The 20,434-nt window shown below is 36.2% G+C and overlaps 1 protein-coding gene across 2 annotated transcripts in view; it reads right to left on the bottom strand.

The window, feature by feature from the left end:
* The window catches only part of USP24 (ubiquitin specific peptidase 24), a 150,230-nt gene that overhangs the window by 70,371 nt on the left and 59,425 nt on the right, over positions 1-20,434 (bottom strand). For both annotated transcript variants that reach the window (XM_059062973.2, XM_059062979.2), the window contains exons 8-24: positions 20,148-20,213; positions 16,065-16,139; positions 15,289-15,447; positions 14,037-14,151; positions 13,736-13,839; positions 13,063-13,170; positions 12,761-12,856; positions 12,508-12,669; positions 12,262-12,309; positions 6,995-7,102; positions 6,190-6,339; positions 5,416-5,547; positions 4,434-4,545; positions 2,874-2,950; positions 1,750-1,890; positions 1,529-1,582; positions 479-594 (exon numbers count right to left, since the gene is read on the bottom strand). In XM_059062973.2, coding sequence (XP_058918956.1) covers positions 479-594; positions 1,529-1,582; positions 1,750-1,890; positions 2,874-2,950; positions 4,434-4,545; positions 5,416-5,547; positions 6,190-6,339; positions 6,995-7,102; positions 12,262-12,309; positions 12,508-12,669; positions 12,761-12,856; positions 13,063-13,170; positions 13,736-13,839; positions 14,037-14,151; positions 15,289-15,447; positions 16,065-16,139; positions 20,148-20,213 — 1,823 coding nt within the window. The remainder of the gene's footprint in view (positions 1-478; positions 595-1,528; positions 1,583-1,749; positions 1,891-2,873; positions 2,951-4,433; positions 4,546-5,415; positions 5,548-6,189; positions 6,340-6,994; positions 7,103-12,261; positions 12,310-12,507; positions 12,670-12,760; positions 12,857-13,062; positions 13,171-13,735; positions 13,840-14,036; positions 14,152-15,288; positions 15,448-16,064; positions 16,140-20,147; positions 20,214-20,434) is intronic.

The following is a 20,434-nucleotide window of genomic DNA, read 5'->3' as shown; positions in this document are numbered from 1 at the left end:
CCCAACATCTTCTTTAAAAAAAAAATTATTTTGAAAAATGATTTTAAGTAAAACATTTTAACTATGATTATATCATAATGTAAAATATTAATTAATCATCATATTCCACTTCATTTTGCTTATGCTATTGGTGCCCTGGATTTGACTATTCAATGAGAAAAGTTATAAGAGGTCTAAAGTAAATATTTCAAACTTGAAAAAAATTACTCTTCATACAATGAATATATCTTGGTTCCATCATAAAGAGCAGGCTACTCGTGTTACACACAGTAAAAAGTAAAACGAATCAAATAAAATACGTGATGGGGAATATATAATTTCCCAGGATATGACTGTTTGAAAAAGATATGAAATAAAATGAGGAATGAACAATTAACTGAGATATCTCCAAAGGAAAGAAAAGATTCCAATTATTTATTTTTAAGCTGATCTACATTTAGGTGTTGCATATTCGCTGTTAACTTCTGCAATCACTTACCTGTACGGAGACTGGACTGACGTGGCTACAGTTGGCATGGCAGTTGCTGTAAGCATCTTTGTTGCTCTGGTCACAGCGTGTGTCAGAGTGGGGCCACCAAGCGCTGAACTGGCCGCCTACGAAATAGAAAATCATCTATCTATATCAGGGTTTCTCAACCTCAGCTCTACTGACATTTGGGGCTAGAAACTTTTTTCGTTGTGCAAGACTGTCGGGGACATTGTAGGATGCTCAGTAGCATCCCTGACTTCTATTCACCACTCACCTACCACTAGGTGCCAGTAGGACCCCTCTAGTTGTGACAACCAAAATGGTCTTCAGACATTGCCAAATGTCCCCTGGGAGGTAAAATAACCTCCAATTGAGAACTACCATTCTACATGTGTTAATACTTACATGGCACCTCATTTAGGGATACCTGAATACTTTAAATGTTTTTATGATGGCATATTTGGAGGAAGTCACAACTTGGGAACTCCTTCCTGTACAGATTTTCATCACGAGCACATATTCATCATCAGCAAGTTTAACTTATTGAGATAGTCTTACACTGCAGCCTTCTAGTGGACAAAGATACCCAACACTACCCACTATTGAGTGTGCTGCTATGGACTTTAATAGCATTTATGATATAAACAAAGTGACACATGGGGAAGGATGGGAAAAGAAGCAAGTGCTTCTATAAAATTTCTGGACAGAAAAAGGAGAAAAAGAATTTATCAGAAATGTGGAAAGTACAGTAGACCTATTTTCTGAAGACAGTTTCTATACCCCCAAAAGGGGGTGGGGGTGGGGTGGGTGGGTGGAGCAGGGAAAAGGGATGGGGAGGGAGAAGGAAGGATTTCCTGTAAAATACACTGCTACATTGTGGGCATTAGGGCAAATGCCTGTTCCCTATGTCCACAATACAGTACTGCTAGCAAATTCTTCCAGTAGGATCCAGCTACAAATATCAACATTATACACGATCTCAAAACACAACATTATAAAAGGAAAAAAAAACCCAAAGCATTTATTTCAAAAACAGGTTAAATAAAATTTGCTACTCACTTCTAATCTTGTGTAGCAATCAGCAATGAATTTCTTATGTAATGATACAGAATCCTAAAAGTAAGAGGTATATGGAAATTAAAATTAGTCTAGCATTTGGTTGTAATCATTATTAAGGATAAAATGTCAAAATAAAGAAGCCCGACTTTCAGGCATGCCAACTTAGCAATTAATATATTATTTTCTGCTTTCTTGTGTACCTTCTTTCCTTAAATACCCACCTTCTTTAACCTGGGATTTAGATTAATGTAACTGTAGTTTATGATTAACTGAATAGCTTCATTAGCAATTTCTTCATCAGGTGATTCCATGGCTATTTTCCAAATGAAATCCATTCCTATCAATTCCAGCTTTTCTACATACTGTTCAAAAGAAAGAAAAGTATACAGCACACCAAGTCACAGAATTACAATTATTTTCTGCTACACTGTGACTCCACACCTCTTCAGGTTCAAAATGAATTAAGGCTGCAAAAACCAAGCTACATATGAGAACATCATTATACTGATATGGAACTTTAAAACAAGAAACGACCAACAACAGAAACACTGAGCAACTTCCACGGAACCAAGACAGATATGGAGATTTTTCTCCAGACATTCCTAAACCTAAGCTAGAACTCTACCCAGATGGGCTACTAAAGCAGAAACAAAACAGGATAATATGGGCACCCTCTTCAGGAGCTTTTCTTCAAAGGAAAGAGAGTCAGGTTAGAGGTAGTTACTAATCCTTGGGGCTCAACCTGGTCTTCTCAAAGCTCAGTTAGAAATGGCAGGATCCAGGCTTTATAAGATCTTGTTAAAATTCTTACCACCTAGGAAGTCAGGTCATGAATGAAACAGACTTGGAAAAAGAGTTATTTTTTGCCTTTCTTTTTTGAGGTGCTCACGTAAATATAAACATAAGCTGTATACATTCTACAGGTCCTCATTTTCCTGCTTCCTCGTCTGTTCTTAAAAACTTCCCCTCAAATCCTTGCCCCTGCGATCCCAGAATTGAAGATTTTGGTACTTTTTCAGGTACATGTGAATTGCTAGATCTGAGAGGTTGGAAGCTTGGCTGGAACTATCCCTACTCCACGTTCACCCAGCCACAGGAGGCCGCTGGCTGCCACAGATCAGCAAGAAGCAAAGAGGGGTCTGAGAAGTCACGTGTGTGGGAAACGCAGCAGCCTCCTTACACTCTAAGAGAAGCGCCCTCGTCCATGCAGAAGACCGCAGTCAAGGAGGTGCCCATTCTTTTTAATAAACCTCATGTTTTCTCTCAATTATAACACGTTTTTTGCTGAATGTCAAGTTTTACTAGATTTTCCAAATTTTCTAGATTTGAAAACAATGTTACTTACCAATTGAGCTCCTTGTCTTTTCAATCGATGATCACAGAGATTCACATTTTCAAAAAAAGTCTTAAATAAGTTAAAACCTGAAATTATAGAATGTCAGATAAATTCATGCACTCTAGGTACCACAGATAATCAATGAAAAGACAAAGTATATCAAGAGCTAAAACTATAAAACTCTTAGGACAAAACACAGGCACAAATCTCCAAGACTCCGAATTAGGCAATAGTCTCTTAGATATGGTATCAAAAGCACAAGCAACAACAATGACAAAAAAATAAACTTCATCAAAACTAAAAGCTTTTGTGCTTCAAAGGACTACCAAGAAAGTGAAAAGCCAACCCACAGGACAAAATATTTGTAAATCACATATCTGATAAGGAGTGAATATGCAGAATATATAAACAACACTTACAACTCAAAAATAAAAGGGCAAATAACCCAATTTAAAAAAGAGAAAAAGATTTTTATAGACATTTCTCCAAAGATGATATATAAATGACCAATAAGCCCATGAATGGATGCTCATCATCCTTAGTCATCAGGGAAATGTAAATCAAGCCACGAGATACCACGTCACAACCATTAGAATGGCTAAAATAAAAAAGACAGTTTTAATAATTATTAGAGAAGATGTGAAGAAATCAGACCCTCATATACTGCTGGTGTGATTATAAAATGCTGCAGCCACTTTGCAAAACACATTGGCAGTTCCTCAAATGTCAATTATATGATACAGCAATTTCACTCCTAGGAATATAAAAACTTGTATATGAATGTTTACAGCAGCATTATTGATAATAACCAAAAGTGGTGACAACCCAAATGACCATCAACTAATGAATGGATACACAAAATGTGTTACAGCCATACAATGAAATATTACTCAGCCATAAAATGGAAAGAAGTTCTGGTACGTGCTAAAACCTGGGTGAACCCTGAAAACATTATGCCTCAGCGTGATAAAAGAAGCCAAATACTCATACAAAAGGTGACATATTATATGGTTCCATTTATATAAAATGTCCAGATAATCTATAAGGACAGAAAGTAGATGAGAGGTCGGGGAAAGGGGAGAATGGAGAGTGACTGTTACATGGTTTCTTTCTGGGGAGATGAACATATCCTGAGATTAAAAACGGAGAAGGTTGAACAACTTTGTGAATATACGAAAAGCACTTACTGTACACCTTAAAAAAGTAAATTTTATAGCATGTAAAATACATAACAATAGAAAAACTCAATTAAAAGAAACAACTGAAAAGAGGAGTTCTATACTTCGACAAATCTTTACCTTAAATGAATCCTTTTTGTACTGAGTAATTTCATGAAAAGACAGCTTGACAATTATTAGCCTATATAATTTAAAAATACCATTCATGTAAAAAGAAATTTATCTGTGTATATAAACATATGTATATATAGATGTGTCTTTATATGCATAAGGCAAAGTCCAGAAGGATATCCCAAACTGGTTAGCTGCTTCTGAGAGTGGGCTGAGAAGAAAAGTATAAAATTCTTACTTTAAAGAACTGAAAAAATAATATTAAGGTTTTTTTCCCTACCATTCATGGTGATTTCATATGACTCCAATTTAAGAATTTTCTCCTTGAAGAGCTGCTGCTGAACATCACTCTCAAGATCATGCTGCCCTTTCGTAAACCATTCAAAACACATCTGCGGATCAAGACAAATATCACCCTGTAACTAAAATCCATTTCAGGCAAACACGTATTCCAAACTGGGAAAGCAAAGATAAATTATTTTTAATTCTTTAGAAATTTACATTGCCTTAATACCACTCAAAACTGAAATGGTTCTAACTCTGGAACTAAATAAAGCAGTTAATTATAGCACTCTTTCCTCTAGATAATGAAAATATATATTCATGCTTTTCACTGAATTGTTACACTTTGGTTTTTCCACCAACATTTATTAATAAGCCTTACTATGTGCCAGGCACTGTGCTAGGCACTGTCACATACTTAGTCCTTTCAATAATTTTATGATGTAGCTAATACTATTCTACAAAATGAGATGAGGAAACAGCCATTCACTGTTAGAAAACGTCAAAGCAGTGTGGTACTCCTGGTTTAATCCATTTTCAGCTGTGTAACTGTAGTTCTAAAGATCTGTCTAGGTATCAGTTCCTTCTTTAGTGTTTCCGGGATACAACATCATTATAGGAACTCAAAGTTTTTTGCTGGTTAATTTAAAATTAGTTTCATGGGAGGGAAAAAAATATTAAAAGACACACCAAGAATTCTTTTGCTGTACTCACTTGGCTGAATTTGGTTTTATCCAGAGTGGTATCAGACTTACCAAAGATCTCACACACTTGTCTATATCACAGATATATATTATATAAAATATCTCTTCAACACTTATAGTTCTTAGCCTATTAGTATAAATGTATGCTTAGTAAATTGAAAAGTGTTTAGAACTGAAGATGTGAGACACACACAAAAATGTGAGATACACACAAAAAAGTGAAATACTATTAAGTCCCACTGCTGTCTTATTACTTCATCCACAATATCTTCTTACCTCTCTATCTAATTCACAAACATCCTGGCCAGTCACAAGACACTCCCAGATTTCCTTGGCGCGATTCCAACCCAGATACAGAGTAGCTTCTTGCAAGAAAAATGCCAGAAATTTTAGATGGGCCTCTAAATACTGGAAAAAGAAATAATGCTAATTAGTTAACCCCAGGCATTCATATGTAAAAGAAAAATGAAAAAACCAAAAACTTTGAAATTAAAAAAATAGTTTTACCTAATGCTTTTTCATATAACTTAGGGAAAAGTAAATGTGAGAAATCTGTTTACAAATTGACAATACAATGTAGCAGAAACTACTTGAAGTCTAACACAAACTCAGTTGACTTTAAATGCCAAAAAAATACAATTTCGGCAATCTCAGAGTAAAACACTGCAACACAACTGGTGAGTTAAGGTATTTTTCTATTTTTTTAAAAACAATATTACTAACCACTAGATTTGAAAAACAAAAGCCATTAGCCACAGAACTGACAGTTATTATTTCTGATCAAAGACAAAGAAAAGATGTTTATTTTTATTACCATATCATATGCAGTTATCTTGGGTGATTTACTGAAAGATTTACCCACAAGTATCAATTTTCTGAACTTTTACTTTGAGGTGATTATACTCAAGATACAAAAATGTTCCATTATGACAAAGACACCTCATGCTACCTCTTTAGGGTTACTCTCAATAAATATTATTTTTATAGTTCAAGGGCAAAAAGGCCAAATGAATGCTGTAAATCATGAAACAAAAGCACAATGCCAGATACCTCCCGATAAGTGTAGCGGCCATCCACTAGTGTTGAACCAGTTAAGCCTCCAGGTCCAGCCACGGCTGCTGCAAGCCGATGACAAGCTATCAAACTTCCTGTTACCAATTTCACTATTTCAAAATTTTTCTTCAAGTCTTGAATAATGCTCTTGGCAAAAACAACAAAAAGGAAAATGGTATGAGAATGTGCAGTTATTTTGTCAGTTTAATACAAGCTTCTATTTTAGCACGTAGTTGAGGAATAGCAAACACAGAAAGTTTTTCACTCATATTTCCTACATAAGAGTAAATAAAATCAATCTGGTATGTATATTTACTAGGGAATTACTATAGAATTAATAAACTTCCCTGGTAAATGTCTGCTTCTAAAAGGGATTCTTAAAAAAAAAAAAGTCTTTCAAAAGAACTATTTCACTTCTTGCATACTTTTACAGATCTTTCTTCCCAGTCTATTACATTGAGGAAGCTCTATCTCCTTAAGCAAACTAATGTTTTCACAATATAAAATAAGTCTGAATCTTTTCAAACAAATTTCTAAAATACCATTAACTTTTAAACAATGGCTTACTTTGTAAATTAAGGAAATAAAAAATGAATGAGTTAGGGATATATCAAAAGAAAAGCTCCTTAGAAATGAAAGCAGAATGATGTTTAAATTCAAGATTATTAAGTAATATAAATGCATTACATTAATAACCGTAAAACTGTAATATAGTCACTACAAAACTCAGCAATCTTTTGATGTTTATTATAAAAGGTTATGCAAGTAATTGTATAATAATCAAATATAACTATACTCTTACCTTGTCTTGCTTTTGATAGGTTTGTTTTATGAATGAGCGGGTGATTTCATGTAGCTGACGCAAAGCTGGTACTACCCATACAAACTGGGGATTATTAAGTTGAGATGACTAGAGTTAAAAAGAAGTTACATTAGTTAAATTTAGAAATAAATAGCAGATTAAATTTATTAGCTATAAAAAATTTTCAAGTCAATTAGGTTTTATTGTTACACATTCTATTATTTTTCTCTTCACATCGCTCATTTATAGTTTATCTCCATGCACTCATAATTCAGTCTTCAACTTCTTATTCTGCATGCAATCCTAAAGCCAAGAACTGCAAACAGGAGTGGATGTGAAGTGATAGTAAATGTATAGGGGTACATCAGCAAAAAACAGACGACAAGGAATTAGCAACTTCAGAGGATAGATTAAGTAGCACAGGCTGCTAGGATATGTTGACATAATAAAATAAATTGATGGCAAAAGCTTAACTTGGATAATACTGAACTGGCTGATAAGTAAAATGGTATAAAAATATGGTTTTCTACAATTACATGATTAAAATACCAATGATATGATCAAGATACTAATAGTGGTCTAAATATTAAAGAAAATATCCATGGTCTGCTTGTATTTCCTAGTTAAAACAATTTTATGAGAGAATTCTACTTTTATTAATTATTACAGCCACTTCACACTTATACTTTATATTTTTCAAAACACTTTCAAATGTTATTTCTGGAACTGGTACATGACAATCCAGATCTCCAAGTACATATCTGAAAAGTCTGATGTTCATGCGATACTCTTTAAAAAGAGAATTGCTTTTGAATAAATAGCATCTTTCAAACTATGAGATTTCATTATAAGGTTGTAGGAATGTCAGATTAAACACTATCCATCAATTGATAAGTAACTCTCTAAAAAACTGAGTAACAGTTTAAGTCCTTAGCTTTTACTTTAAAAACTGTATTATTTTTTTAAAGCCTTGCTTCTTTAAGTCTTTCTGTAAGATGAAGATGCCTATGGGGCAGAAAACTACTTTTGATGTCATTTGCAGAAAAATATCGTACTACTAAATACGTAAATGTGAGAGAGCTACTGCCTAAATAATACTGGCTTTCCTAGAGATTAGCCAATCAATCAGCAAATACCATATTTCCTGGATTCTAAGATATAGGTTTTATAAATTTTAACATTTCTGAAATGGACACTTCTTACAATTGTACCAAAGAAACTTACCAGCCACTAGGCATAGGAGTAAGTTTAGATATACCTGTCCTTATGTGAGTATGTGCAAACTTAGCTGTTTACAAAAGGTATCTGTTCATCTACCCATCATTTCTGCTGTTACGTGGCATAGTCAGCACCAAACAAGGTGCTACCTTAAATGTAGATCACTGATTTGTTTCTTGAACGCTATCAAAAAGATTACACTATGATATAGCACCGACTAGCCTGTCATGTCCATCAATTCAATTAAAAGCAAAGAATAACTGCCAGTGGTCTCGGACTAATGTGTTTTTCAGAGCCAGGAGAATTTGGTGTGACAGACTCATACCCTGTGAAGGGCTATATCACTTGGCATTACACGTCTCTCTGTCCAAAGCTGCACCTTGATTCAAGAGAAACTGTTTAACTTGTAGTATATACAACTTAATGAAAGAAAAAAGCAGCTTGAGTTTTACAAAAAAAGGACACAAAATTCTATATTCTTCAACGTGCCTCAAAATTCTACAATCTTAAAGATTTCAAAGAAGTCCAAAGCACTACACTAGATAGTGAAAAGCGGTGTGCCACAGTGAGGCTGTACATACTGGATTAAACCTGTGATGCATGTTGCAATCACTGGCATCTTAGAATCAGAGAAATAAGGTATGTATTAAAGGCCAACTACTTGCAAGACTAGCTAGAATATTTCTGCTAGTATATAAAAGTTGCAAAATGACAGAGATTAAAATTCTAAGGCTTAAGTCCGAACTCATACCTTCCCAAAGGATTACAAACAGTAGGATATAAATATAAACCCTTTAGTAAATAATCAGGTATATTAAAAATATCATTATGACCAATTAAGTCAATAACGGTTAGATTATTTTTTTAACATTGGAAATTACCCTTTAGAATCTAAAAAGTATTTCTGATATAGCCTTTCTAAAGTTTAGCAAACAAGACAGATGTTATTTATTCCATCATATCTATAACATTATGCTGCTATGTTATAAGAAAAATTTAAATTACTCTTCTCCATTTATAAAAGGGGCAGAAGACTATGGTGAACAATTAAAACGAACATATCTGATAATGTCTGACAATGAAGCTGAGGTTAATGGTATATCCAAATTAGACTCCTAATGTTAGATGAAGCCATAGAGGTCAACTTGTAGTTTAGCCTGCAAACCTGTGCCTAAACTTTCCTTATTCACTTTTGTTACAAAACTTGTCTTTTAGTGTTTCCAGTGATGAGGAACTCAGGAGGCAGTGCATTCTGTGTCAGACTGTTTTCATAGGCAGTTCATTGATCTATCATATTGCAACATGCCTTCCCATAACTTCTTAGGAGACATAAAAAGTTAAGTTGAATCAAACTTCTGTAACAATCCTCTAAGTAGCTGAAAAAGCTTTCCTATTCTTTCTTGAGTTCTCTCTTCTCAAAGCTGAATATCCCAGTTCTTCATCTGCCTTGTTTTACCAGACCTAGCCATTTACCTAGAACCAAGTTCAAATTTTTACATGGGTGGACATTTAAAAAGTATTTCCTCCTGTGCTAAGCACATCACTGTGGGGCTGTACTGAGGGCATCTTGCTGCTTTTTTACTTTCAGTTGTAGTTTTGGCAAGTGGAGGCCCCTCAGGTATGGGTAAGTAACAATTTTAGTGTCCTCACAGAGGAAGGGGAAGAGGTAAGAGGAAGGGAGCCAACATTTATTGAAAGGCTGCTGGGCACTGTGCTAGGAGGCCTTCACATAATGACTTAAGGAATACACAAACACCACTAATTGAGTAAAAATGATTTTTTTGGTTTAGTAATATTTTTTTTGGATGAGTACATTTAAACTTTTTAATTGAAGTAAAAAATAAGTGCAATAAGAGGGAAAGGGTTGGGGGCAGACAGTGGAAGGTATAAAGGAAGCAAAGGAAAGAGGACCAAGGAAGCCAAGGGTATCCTGGCAGAATCTACAGAAATAAAGTTGAGAAATAAAGGTCAGAATTTCTGAACACAATAATGGAACTTGGGAATTTTAAGTGTCAAAAGCAGAGGGAAAGGGAATCAGTTGGAGGAGTAGAGGTAGCTGGGGGGTGGGAGGGGAGTAAGAGGTGGGTGATCTTGTCTTACCCTTTGCTTAGTTTCTGTGTAGCCTGGCAGGGAGACATAATTCCCAGTCAGCCCACCTTGCTGCCTGGCAGGAAAGGGCATAGCATAGAAAAACACCTTTAGTGGCAGTATATAACTCAACCCCCTGCCTGGAGTCACATCGGGGGCTTGGATCTTCCCACTGCCCCCCTTCAGCCATGTGTACTCTAAGAGAGTATCTGCAAAAGCACGCAGTCAACTGAAAAGTGCTACGTAAATGCAAGTTATTATTATTTGAAATGAAAGAATGGTACATCAGAATTTCTTTACTGGGAGCAGTGGGATACAAAAAAGGAAGAATATTCCTTTCAAGACTCACAAAATGACTCCAAAATTCTCCCTGTCACTTTTTGAGTTTTGCTATCAAACAACAGACATGAATGAAGCGACTGCAAAGAGAAGCAATAAAGATGCAGCGATGCTACTGGCTACAAGGGCTAAAGTATTGCTTAGCTGTAACAGGGAAGGAACAGGGATCAGGAAGGATTTTTCTGGTTTCAAAAGCCATTTCCCTGGAGGGAGGAAAAAGTCCCTTCAGCTTTGACCTTCATACCTATAAAGAAATGTATCTGTTACTGTGAAGAAAAGACCATTTTCTATGGATACCCTTTCCCTCTTACTATTACTACTGAAAGATTTAAACTTCTTAAATAACTCTGGATGAGTTTCAATCATAAAGACAGAGGGTGTTAAATTATCTGAATCACTGAGCTGAGAAAACTGGGAAAATTCAAATTGTTATCAGAGTAGAAAGAGAGCAATGTTGTTGAATTAAAGGAACAATTAATCATAACCTGAGCATTACCAGCTCCAGTTTGTGAACGATTTTAATGTAGAAAATTCACTTCATCAAATTTCAATGTCAGAAATATAACACACAAAGTTCTTAAATGTCTCCAACTAAACTTTATGATCAAGCATAACTCAAGAGAATTTAAGCCTACTGAGTCACCAAGGCCGCTTAGCAAGAGCTGAGTCTCTGAATTTACTAATGTAAATTAGCAGTATTCAAGATCCTTTATAAGAAATACTTACTAGGAAAGCCAAGAAATATGTTTTACCAATGAAATTCCTAAGCCATTAGCTATTTACTAAAACCTTTTCTTATGATAACAGTGAAATGAAACCCCTCTCGCTGCTAGGCTTTGTTTCCTCTGGGCAACCTGAGGGCCTGCGTGGGAGGAGGACATGCTCTGATCAGAGCTGCTGTAACCACAGAAGCAGGCTCCAGTGAGCAGCTACTGACTGCAGCAACAGGAGAGCTACAACCATCACTACACATGCTGCTACCCACTCTTTCGAAGGACAGTCCTTAAGTCCACAGTCACCTGGAGGCTAAAGCCCTGGAGCATAGGACTTCCACAGCACCCATCACTACCCAGTTCTACCTTCTAAAATCGAGCCCTAGCAGCCAGGCACTCACTCAATGACCGTTTGTGTGAGGAATTACTTTAGGAACACATCTGAACCAAGCACCTAGAAAACGACTACGTGCCAGCAACGAATGAACTTCTTTCTTCCCTTCTTTCTCTCTTCTGACTCTATGAGTGTTCCTCCATTTCTCTCTTATGGGAGAAAAATGGACACGATATTTATTTAGAATCCATTGTGCTTATTAACGATGTGCATACTTTGGATTTAATTTTAAAAAAGAAAAACTAAGTTGAAGGTCTTACATTCTTATGAAAATAATAAAGTAAAACTACTCTTTGAATGTGACCCTGGATTTTTTTTCCCTTTGACAGTCAATAACCCCCAAGCTTTAAATAATAAGCACAGGTCATAAGCAAATATTTAAACAGCAGTTTGTATCTGAATATTATTCGAAGAAACACTAAAACATATTTTTATCTTAAAATTATAATTCAATTTATTAAAAGGAATTATTAAATTAGTATACCTTTTAGTTGGTTCCATCTGCAAATTCTTACCTTGAATCCATCCTTCTTGTTTTTTTCCAAACCTGACCATTCTCCGGGCTGAAAATTAATTTTAAGAAATGTAAGTGACTTGGTAAAAGCAGTACCTATAATTTCCCAATTTTGGACTCTAAGGTATGGGCTTCCAGGTAGGGCATTTAGTTTAATTTACATAATAGGGGAGGAAAATTATTTGGCTCTAATTACTCAGACAATACTATTGCTCTGACAACAAAACCAGACCAAGATAAAACCAACCCTTTTAATATCTTCTATGCACTTAATGATGTAGCTCCTCTTGATTGCTTCTTTCACTGCATACGCATCACTTAGGATTGTCAGGTGCTCCTCCAAAGCTTGCTGAATAAGGCTACTGGGCAGCGTTGGGAGATGAGCCAGTTCCCAGAGTACATCTAACACCTACAATAAACCACATGTGATGAGCCAGCCCATACGCCAGTAAAGCTGCTTTAAGTACTTGTAGTTAGAAAAAGTCATTTGATTCTCCTGCCTTTCCAGAAGTGGTCTCAAAGCGAGCTTCCCGGCCTATTCGTCCAATCAGGCTCAATAGCTTCTGTCTTACTCTATCGGTCTCGGTCTCCCAGCTCTGTAGAATGAAAAAGAAAAGACACAGAAACTGCTTCCCAGTCCCATTTGATCACACTGGCAAAATATGCAGAAACTTTAAACTTGAGCTAAAAAAGTTTAATAAAGTAAGAAGAGTATGGTTAAACACTGCTAATTTAGAGGGAGGAGACCTCAAAATAAGATTATTTTAGAAATATTTAAAAGTAAGCACGTTTGAACACATACCTTCTGAATGAGAACAAACAAATGATTAAGCTGATCTGAATTAAATTTGACAGCTGCTGCAGCAATAATAGTATGGATATTCTCGATCACAGTTGATGATTGTCCTGACTAGAAAAGAAGACATTGGGAAGAAAGTTAATTAAGTCTTGGAGACTGGAAAAACCCAAGTCTTTCCCTGTTGATTTATAGAAGCAAAAGCAAAACAGTAACAAAGATAAATTGATTCTAGTCTAACAGCATACACACACTTGCGTGATGAAATTGTTAAGACTACAAGAAGCAACCATTATTAATGGTTATCTGTTGGCCCTGTTTAAATTCCTAGAAGCATTAAATCTCTAAAAAGACAATGTAAAAAAAGATGAGAATCAAGTTCTCAATCTGACATATTCATTTCAAGAGGAGAACAAAATATTTTCAACTGGCTTAAAAAACAATTTAAACTAATTACAAGAAAAACATACTCACTTTTCACATTTTATAAATGATCTTGAGGGTCTCAGTTGAGAGTATTATGTGTCTCATTTTTAAATCTGCTTATAGATATTTTGTGACTTCAATTAATATTTTATTTATCCATGGGCAGTAAGTCTCTGCTTTAGAGAGTCACCACCCTTCTCCCTTACTGATAAAAAATGTCAGAAAAAGGCAAAAATAATTCTGATCAGCTTACCTGTATCTTCCAAATTTTAGTGAGCTCATCTAAAGACAATTTACTGCCCAAGAGTTCAATAATTCCCTTTATACGATCACAGTATTGTGCTTGGTCTATGTTGCCTAAGATAAGAAACACCAGAGAAGCAGATAGATACAGTGAACACTAACTTTCTAAATATGATTCTATTTATTCAAAGCAATATTAACTTGCTATAAGATTATTTAAAGGCTAATATAGTCAAAGCAACAATTTCGTACCTTTTTTTATACAGAAATATATTATTTATGTGTTAGGTAACTTTTTTTAAGCAACTTACCTTCCAATGCAATTGACAGAACTGAGTTCTCAACTAGCCAATCTAACAATCTGTCTGTATCTATAGCATTCTTCACAGATTTGGATAAAGTGCTATCTTCTATTAGTTTGGTTACCTAAAAAGACAGGATTATTGTGATTGAATCTAATGCAAATATTCATAATCAAAATCTTCATATATATTTTGTGTCTTTTATAGTGTTACAATGTGGTCTAATGATTAGCCAAAATGTATCAAAGGCCACTTATTAGAAGTTAATAGACCACTTATTTGTGATGTCTCTTTAAAAAGAACACAGAGTGCACACTTCCTGGGCCACTGCTGATTGGCTCAGGGATGCACATCTGACCCAAACTGCCATCAGAGCTCTCCTCCAAATTCTATACTTGGGACCAGAGAGAAAGTATCAGTCCTTCCCGAGTCACAAGAGCTATCCATGGCCATGTCTACCATATGAAAGATGCCAGTCTGTAGGTGGAAAGAGAACAAGGCCATCATGCTCATAAAAGCAGAGATAAGACCTGGATAGAGTCCTGGTAGTGGTTCAGTCTCAGATTCTAGTTGATCCTGGTGCCCACACGTGTCCCTGCCCTTACATGGTTTGGCTAGTCAATCTCTCATTCATGTGAGACAGCCCAGCCTTCTTCCATTAAACTCCTCTTTTAGTCTAAGATAATTCAAGATGAGTTTGTTTCACTGGCAGCCAAGAATCCTAATTAACACAAAACTGAAGGAAAATAACTGGAATTATGCCTGAACTGTACTGGCTCCACTGGAAACTCACCAAAACCAACTATGCTCATGTAAAACGTTTAGGAAGCTGCAGAAAATTACTTCCATCATTTTGCTTAGACCATCACAGTTGTAAACAAAACAAAACTTTGCCTCAACCCCAGTTAGAAGATCTGATTTAAGTAAACACATCTCTGAAATACAGTAAAAGGAATTATACCCTTAGGGTAAAAAGTAAATCTCAAACTGTATATTCCAAGGAATTATGTTCTAGCAAATTTCACTAGAACACTATATATTTCACAGAACGAATTTGGAATGTAATACGTATAAAAATATTGCTTTATTAACAATTATAAACATGTACACCATTTTATATATAATCACTGTTATCTCTTCGTAGGATTACAAGAAATTATTATTCTTTATTTCCCAACATTTTTACATTAATAACCACAAGTTTTGGAAGAACTTAAAGTGTCTGTACTTTAAGTCTTCCAGAAACGGATGCAAAACTTACTTCTTTGAGGGAATTCATTTTAGCGCTAAAATGAGGTGATTTCAGCATGCGCAGTAGGATGTCTAGTCGAAGGTCGTCCACAACGGTCACCAGATCCGGTTGGAAGCGCATGCAAAGTAACTTAATGGCAGACAAGAGCTCTGGGATGCTAACCAATCTCTTTTATTTAAAAACAAAATACACACAAACGTACAGATACATAAACAGAAAAAGCAAAAAGGAACCGTGAAAACATTTTGACGCCAATTCTTACACAAACACAGGAATACAGGACATTTTCAATAACAATGGTCTAATGGTACCTGATATTCCACATGGTCAATAAACTACATTTTACTTCTAAACAAAAGTTAGCACATGTGTGAGCAAAGAAAAGGGAAGGGTTCTGTGATAAATTCAAGGTAGACAAAATAAATCATGTTAAATTTAAATGTTAAAATTGCTTTAAACACCTTTGGATAGCTTTTAATACTGAATTATTTTAAAGCTTCTTCAATGCTATACCAATTATACTACTATCAAAATCAACATGTTAGTAAAATTCTTAATGGTATCACTTGCTGACAACCGTACATTCATTCTATTGACTGAGGTAACACCAACCACTTGGTATTTCAGACAAAACATTTTTTGGTTAGGAGATGTAAAATTAATTTGATGTGAGTTGTATGTGACCAGAATCCAAACAGCAATGGTGTGTGAACCTTGCCCTAAGCCCTGGCTCTGCTTCCATGGACCAGTAGGCACTGGGGCTACTTGACTGGAGAGAACATTACCTTATCTTTAAGGTCCTTTTCTTCCACGCTCCGCACGTCCTGGATTGTAGTAAGGATGACTGGGTCCAGCATGGGCTGTAAGAAAACAGTACTAAAGTTAATAAGGACCCCTGAATCTGTCCCCAAACTAGAGAGGAGACACTTTTTTATTCACATTTCTCAAAGGAGAGGGTGCTATGCAAAGATCTGAATTCTAGTATTCAAGCAGCCACTAACTAGGTAATACCATCCCAAGTAAACCCTTAACTGATTCTGTGCCTCAGCTTCTTTACTATCATATGGGTGCAATCCCTCTTTACTATCTTATAAAGGGTAGTTTGAAGGGCAACCAAAGACACACTGACTAACTTAAAACATTAAGCATGAGTATGTATTACTTTTGTAATAAAGTATTTTGCATTTGATTTTAAAAATGAATATAAGCACAGACCATGAAAAATACGCTGTTTTATGCATTTATTTTGCTAACTGATATAAGTGAGGCCTATAGACAAGACTCATTACAACACACTGCTCCAGAATGGTAGCATAACCAGGTAACTAACTCTAAATAGTATGTGAGTAGTAGCAAAATATTAGCTAGATTTAATGATCACTTCCATTTAAGTAAAATAATTTTTAAAACTTATCTGGTGACAAGAGAAGATAGACAATATTTGGCTGCCAAAGCAAGAAGACATTAGCAATGAATTAAAATGACATCAGGCAACTGATTATCTTAGTAGAATTTCTTTATTTACACTTATGCCAACTGTATAGTGAGAACTGAGGGCTGTTAGGGTAAGAGGCAAGTCACACGGCTCTTGTCAGCATGTGCCAGCCCTGCTTAATTCTCACTGCAACTCTGTGAGATAGGCATGGTTATTATCACTATTTTACAGATAAAGAAGCCAAGTCACAGGAGTTACTTCAGTCTTCCGAAGTCACAAAAGGAGCAAGTGCTAGAGACAATTGTTAATTTACATAAATATGGTATGAATTTATTGCTGAATGAATTTAAGGTTGGATGGTTTGATATAATTAAAATAAAGATAAAGTTAAATAAGCTTTGGTCAGAAATTCATATACTTTTTACTCTTTTTAAAATACACTGTGCTTGGACTTCCCTGGTGGCACAGTGGTTAAGAATCCTGCCAAGGCAGGGGACACGAGTTCAAGCCCTGGTCCGGGAAGATCCCACATGCCGCGGAGCAACTAAGCCCGTGAGCCACAACTACTGAGCCTGCACTCTAGAGCCCATGAACCACAACTACCAAGCCCATGCACCACCAACTACTGAAGTCCGTGCGCCTAGAGCCTGTGCTCCGCAAAAAGAGAAGCTACCACAATGAGAAGCCCGCGCACCACAAGGAAGAGTAGCCCCCGCTCGCAGCAACCAGAGAAAGCCCGCATGCAGCAACGAAGACCCAACACAGACAAAAAAAAAAAAATACACTGTGTTTACATATAAAACCTGGAATTTCTAAATAACTTAGTATTAATTAGCAGTAGGAATATTTACACTGAATCTCTTTCCATGGAGCAATGCATGGGTTAAAAAGCATGCATTTAAAAATTCAATCCTGGCTCTGATTATTAAAAAGCCAAATATTAAATTATTTAGTCAAATCATTTTGTCTCTTTATGTCTTACTGTTTCAGCTACAAAACGAATGATTGTATTAATATGCTTAATAAGTGAGAGAACACTAGATGTCTCTAAAAACCTTAGTATCCAGAATGAAGAAATACATAAGTAGCCATCCTGTTTCATTTAAAAATCTTGCAGTATTACTTTGAAATCTAAAGAAGGCACTTAAAACTTAGAAATAGCAGGAATTTCTGGAACCTACTAAAAAAATCCTATATCCCTTGTTAAAATGGCCCTAAGTTAATTAGATATTAGAAAGAAGGAACAGTGCATACTATTCGCTTCCAAAGGACACTAAGCTTTCAAAACCATTTGTGGTGATTTTAAAAAATCTCTGTGAAAGTTTTAAGTTTCACAGACGTATTTTTATAAAGAAAATAATAAATAGAGGTATTTCAACATGACATTTTATTCAGTAAAACTTGTTAACTGAAATGGAAAGGAATAAGAAAATGTAATAAGCTCTAAGCATTAGGAAGCTGAACATTCCACAGCCTTAACTATCCTGTGACCTGCTGACGTACAATCTGCAGAGGCAAGAAATCAGACAAGGCCGGGGAGGGGCCTCAAACCGGCTGCCGGCCACCCGCCTGGGCAGCTCCAGGCGGCGGGGGTGTGGGGAGGGCCCCGGGCCAGCCGGAGACAGGTGTGAGTGGGCCCGAAGCCGGAGGAGGGTGCCCAGGTGCCCGCAGGCCGGGATTCGCTGGAAGGCGCCTTTGGTGCCGCACCAGCCGAGAAACTGCCCCGGGGCCACGAAGCAGCTGCAGGACCCAGACCCTCTTTCAATTACTTTGAGGAAATACCCAGAAGTGGAATCGCTGGATTAAATGGCTCCTCTGACATCACATCAGCACAGAAAGGAAGACTCCACCTCAATTCTGCCAAGTGGGGGGTGAAATTCCATCACCCTGGCTGGGAGGTGGAGAAATCTGATAAATAACAACTTAACAGAATGATCAGACTTCACCAGTAATGACTTACCAATTTCACGTACCTCTAATATGATGCACCAAGAAGGGCACAACATCACTTCTGTAATCATCTTGCCAAAAATGCATCAATCAGAAAACCCCAATTGACTGATTTCTCATCAATCAGAAAACCCAAATTGAGGGACATCTTACAAAATAATTTTCACATACTCTTCATGTGTCAAGGTCATCAAAGATCATCAAAGACAAAGAAAGACTAAAAACTGTCTAAGATTCCAGGAGGCTAAGGCGACAGGATAAACCAATGCAACGTGGGATCCTAAATCGGATCCTTAACCAGAAAAAAAGACATTGCTTGGATAATTTTTTTTTAAGAACCATCTTTTATTGAACTACTTTGTTTATATATATATATATATATATTTTGTGTGTGTGTGTGTGTGTGTGTGTGTGTGTGTGTGTGTGTGGTACGCCGGCCTCTCACTGTTGTGGCCTCTCCCATTGCGGAGCACAGGCTCTGGACGCACAGGCTCAGTGGCCACAGCTCACGGGCCCAGCCGCTCCGCGGCATGTGGGATCTTCCCAGACAGGGGCACGAACCCGTGTCCCCTGCATCGGCAGACGGATTCTCAACCACTGCGTCACCAGGGAAGCCCCACTTTGCTTATATTTTTAAATTTTTATTGGAGTATAGTTGCTTTGCAGTGTTGTTCGTTTCTGCTGTATAGCAAAGTGAGTCAGCTAAATGTATACAGGTATCCCCTCTTTTTTGGATTTCCTTCCCATTTAGGTCACCACAGAGCACTGAGTAGAGTTCCCTGTGCTATACAATAGGTTCTCATTATTTATCTATTTTATGCATAGTATCAATAGTGTATATTGACCCCAATCTCCCAATTCATCCCACCCCCCTTTCCCCCTTGGTATCCATGTTTGGATAACTAATGAAATTTAAATAGAGTCTGTAAATTAGTAAAGAGTATTGTATAGATGTTAATTTTCTCAATTAAATAATTCTATCACTGTTATGTAACATACTAACATTAAAAGCTGAAGGGTTAAAAAAAAGAAAGAAAGAAAGAAAGAAATCAGACAAGATGTGCTGTTAAACTGTTACTCAGATAGTGAGTGACTTCGCTAGCAGGTGAGCCCAGCACCACTCAACACTGTTTAATATATAATGGCACTGAACCCTTAAATAATCCTGTAAAGGGGGTAGGGATATATGCCACCTATTTTATAGTGAAGGAAGCAAAGAAAAATATATGCTATAATATGTAATTATATTTGATACAATGATAAATTGAAAAGCTAAATAACCTTAAATGTTAGGTCTCCTATATCTTAAATTAGTAATCACTTTTATTTATCTTCTGATCATATTTTCACTATAAAGATAGCTAATCCGAAAAAAAAGTTACTCTAAATTAGGCACAATTCTGAACAACCTGATAAAAAGATAATTTTACTCTTTGTATGTCTTAGATCACCTCTGAAGTAAGTGTAAAATGGCCTATCTTACCTGTACCACTGAGGAGTTGAGGTACTCTGCACATACCCCTAAGGGCTGCACCAGTGCTGATACTGCCTGAAAAAAGACAGTGAAGGTGAGAAATAAATGTGAGTGAGTTTCTTCCTTTCAACATTAAACAAATCCCTTTTAATATGTCAGAGAACATTTTACACTCCTGAATACGAAGAACTGATATAAAGATGTCGATTTATTTAAATTACTGTAAAAATGTGATTTAAATCATAATATGGCAATAAAACTTCTTTCAAGGCTTGGATGAGATGATTCTAACGTTC

Source organism: Kogia breviceps, chromosome 1 (assembly GCF_026419965.1).
Source record: "Kogia breviceps isolate mKogBre1 chromosome 1, mKogBre1 haplotype 1, whole genome shotgun sequence".
Classification (NCBI taxonomy): Eukaryota; Metazoa; Chordata; class Mammalia; order Artiodactyla; family Physeteridae; genus Kogia; species Kogia breviceps.
This window is presented reverse-complemented; position numbering and strand designations above follow the sequence as displayed.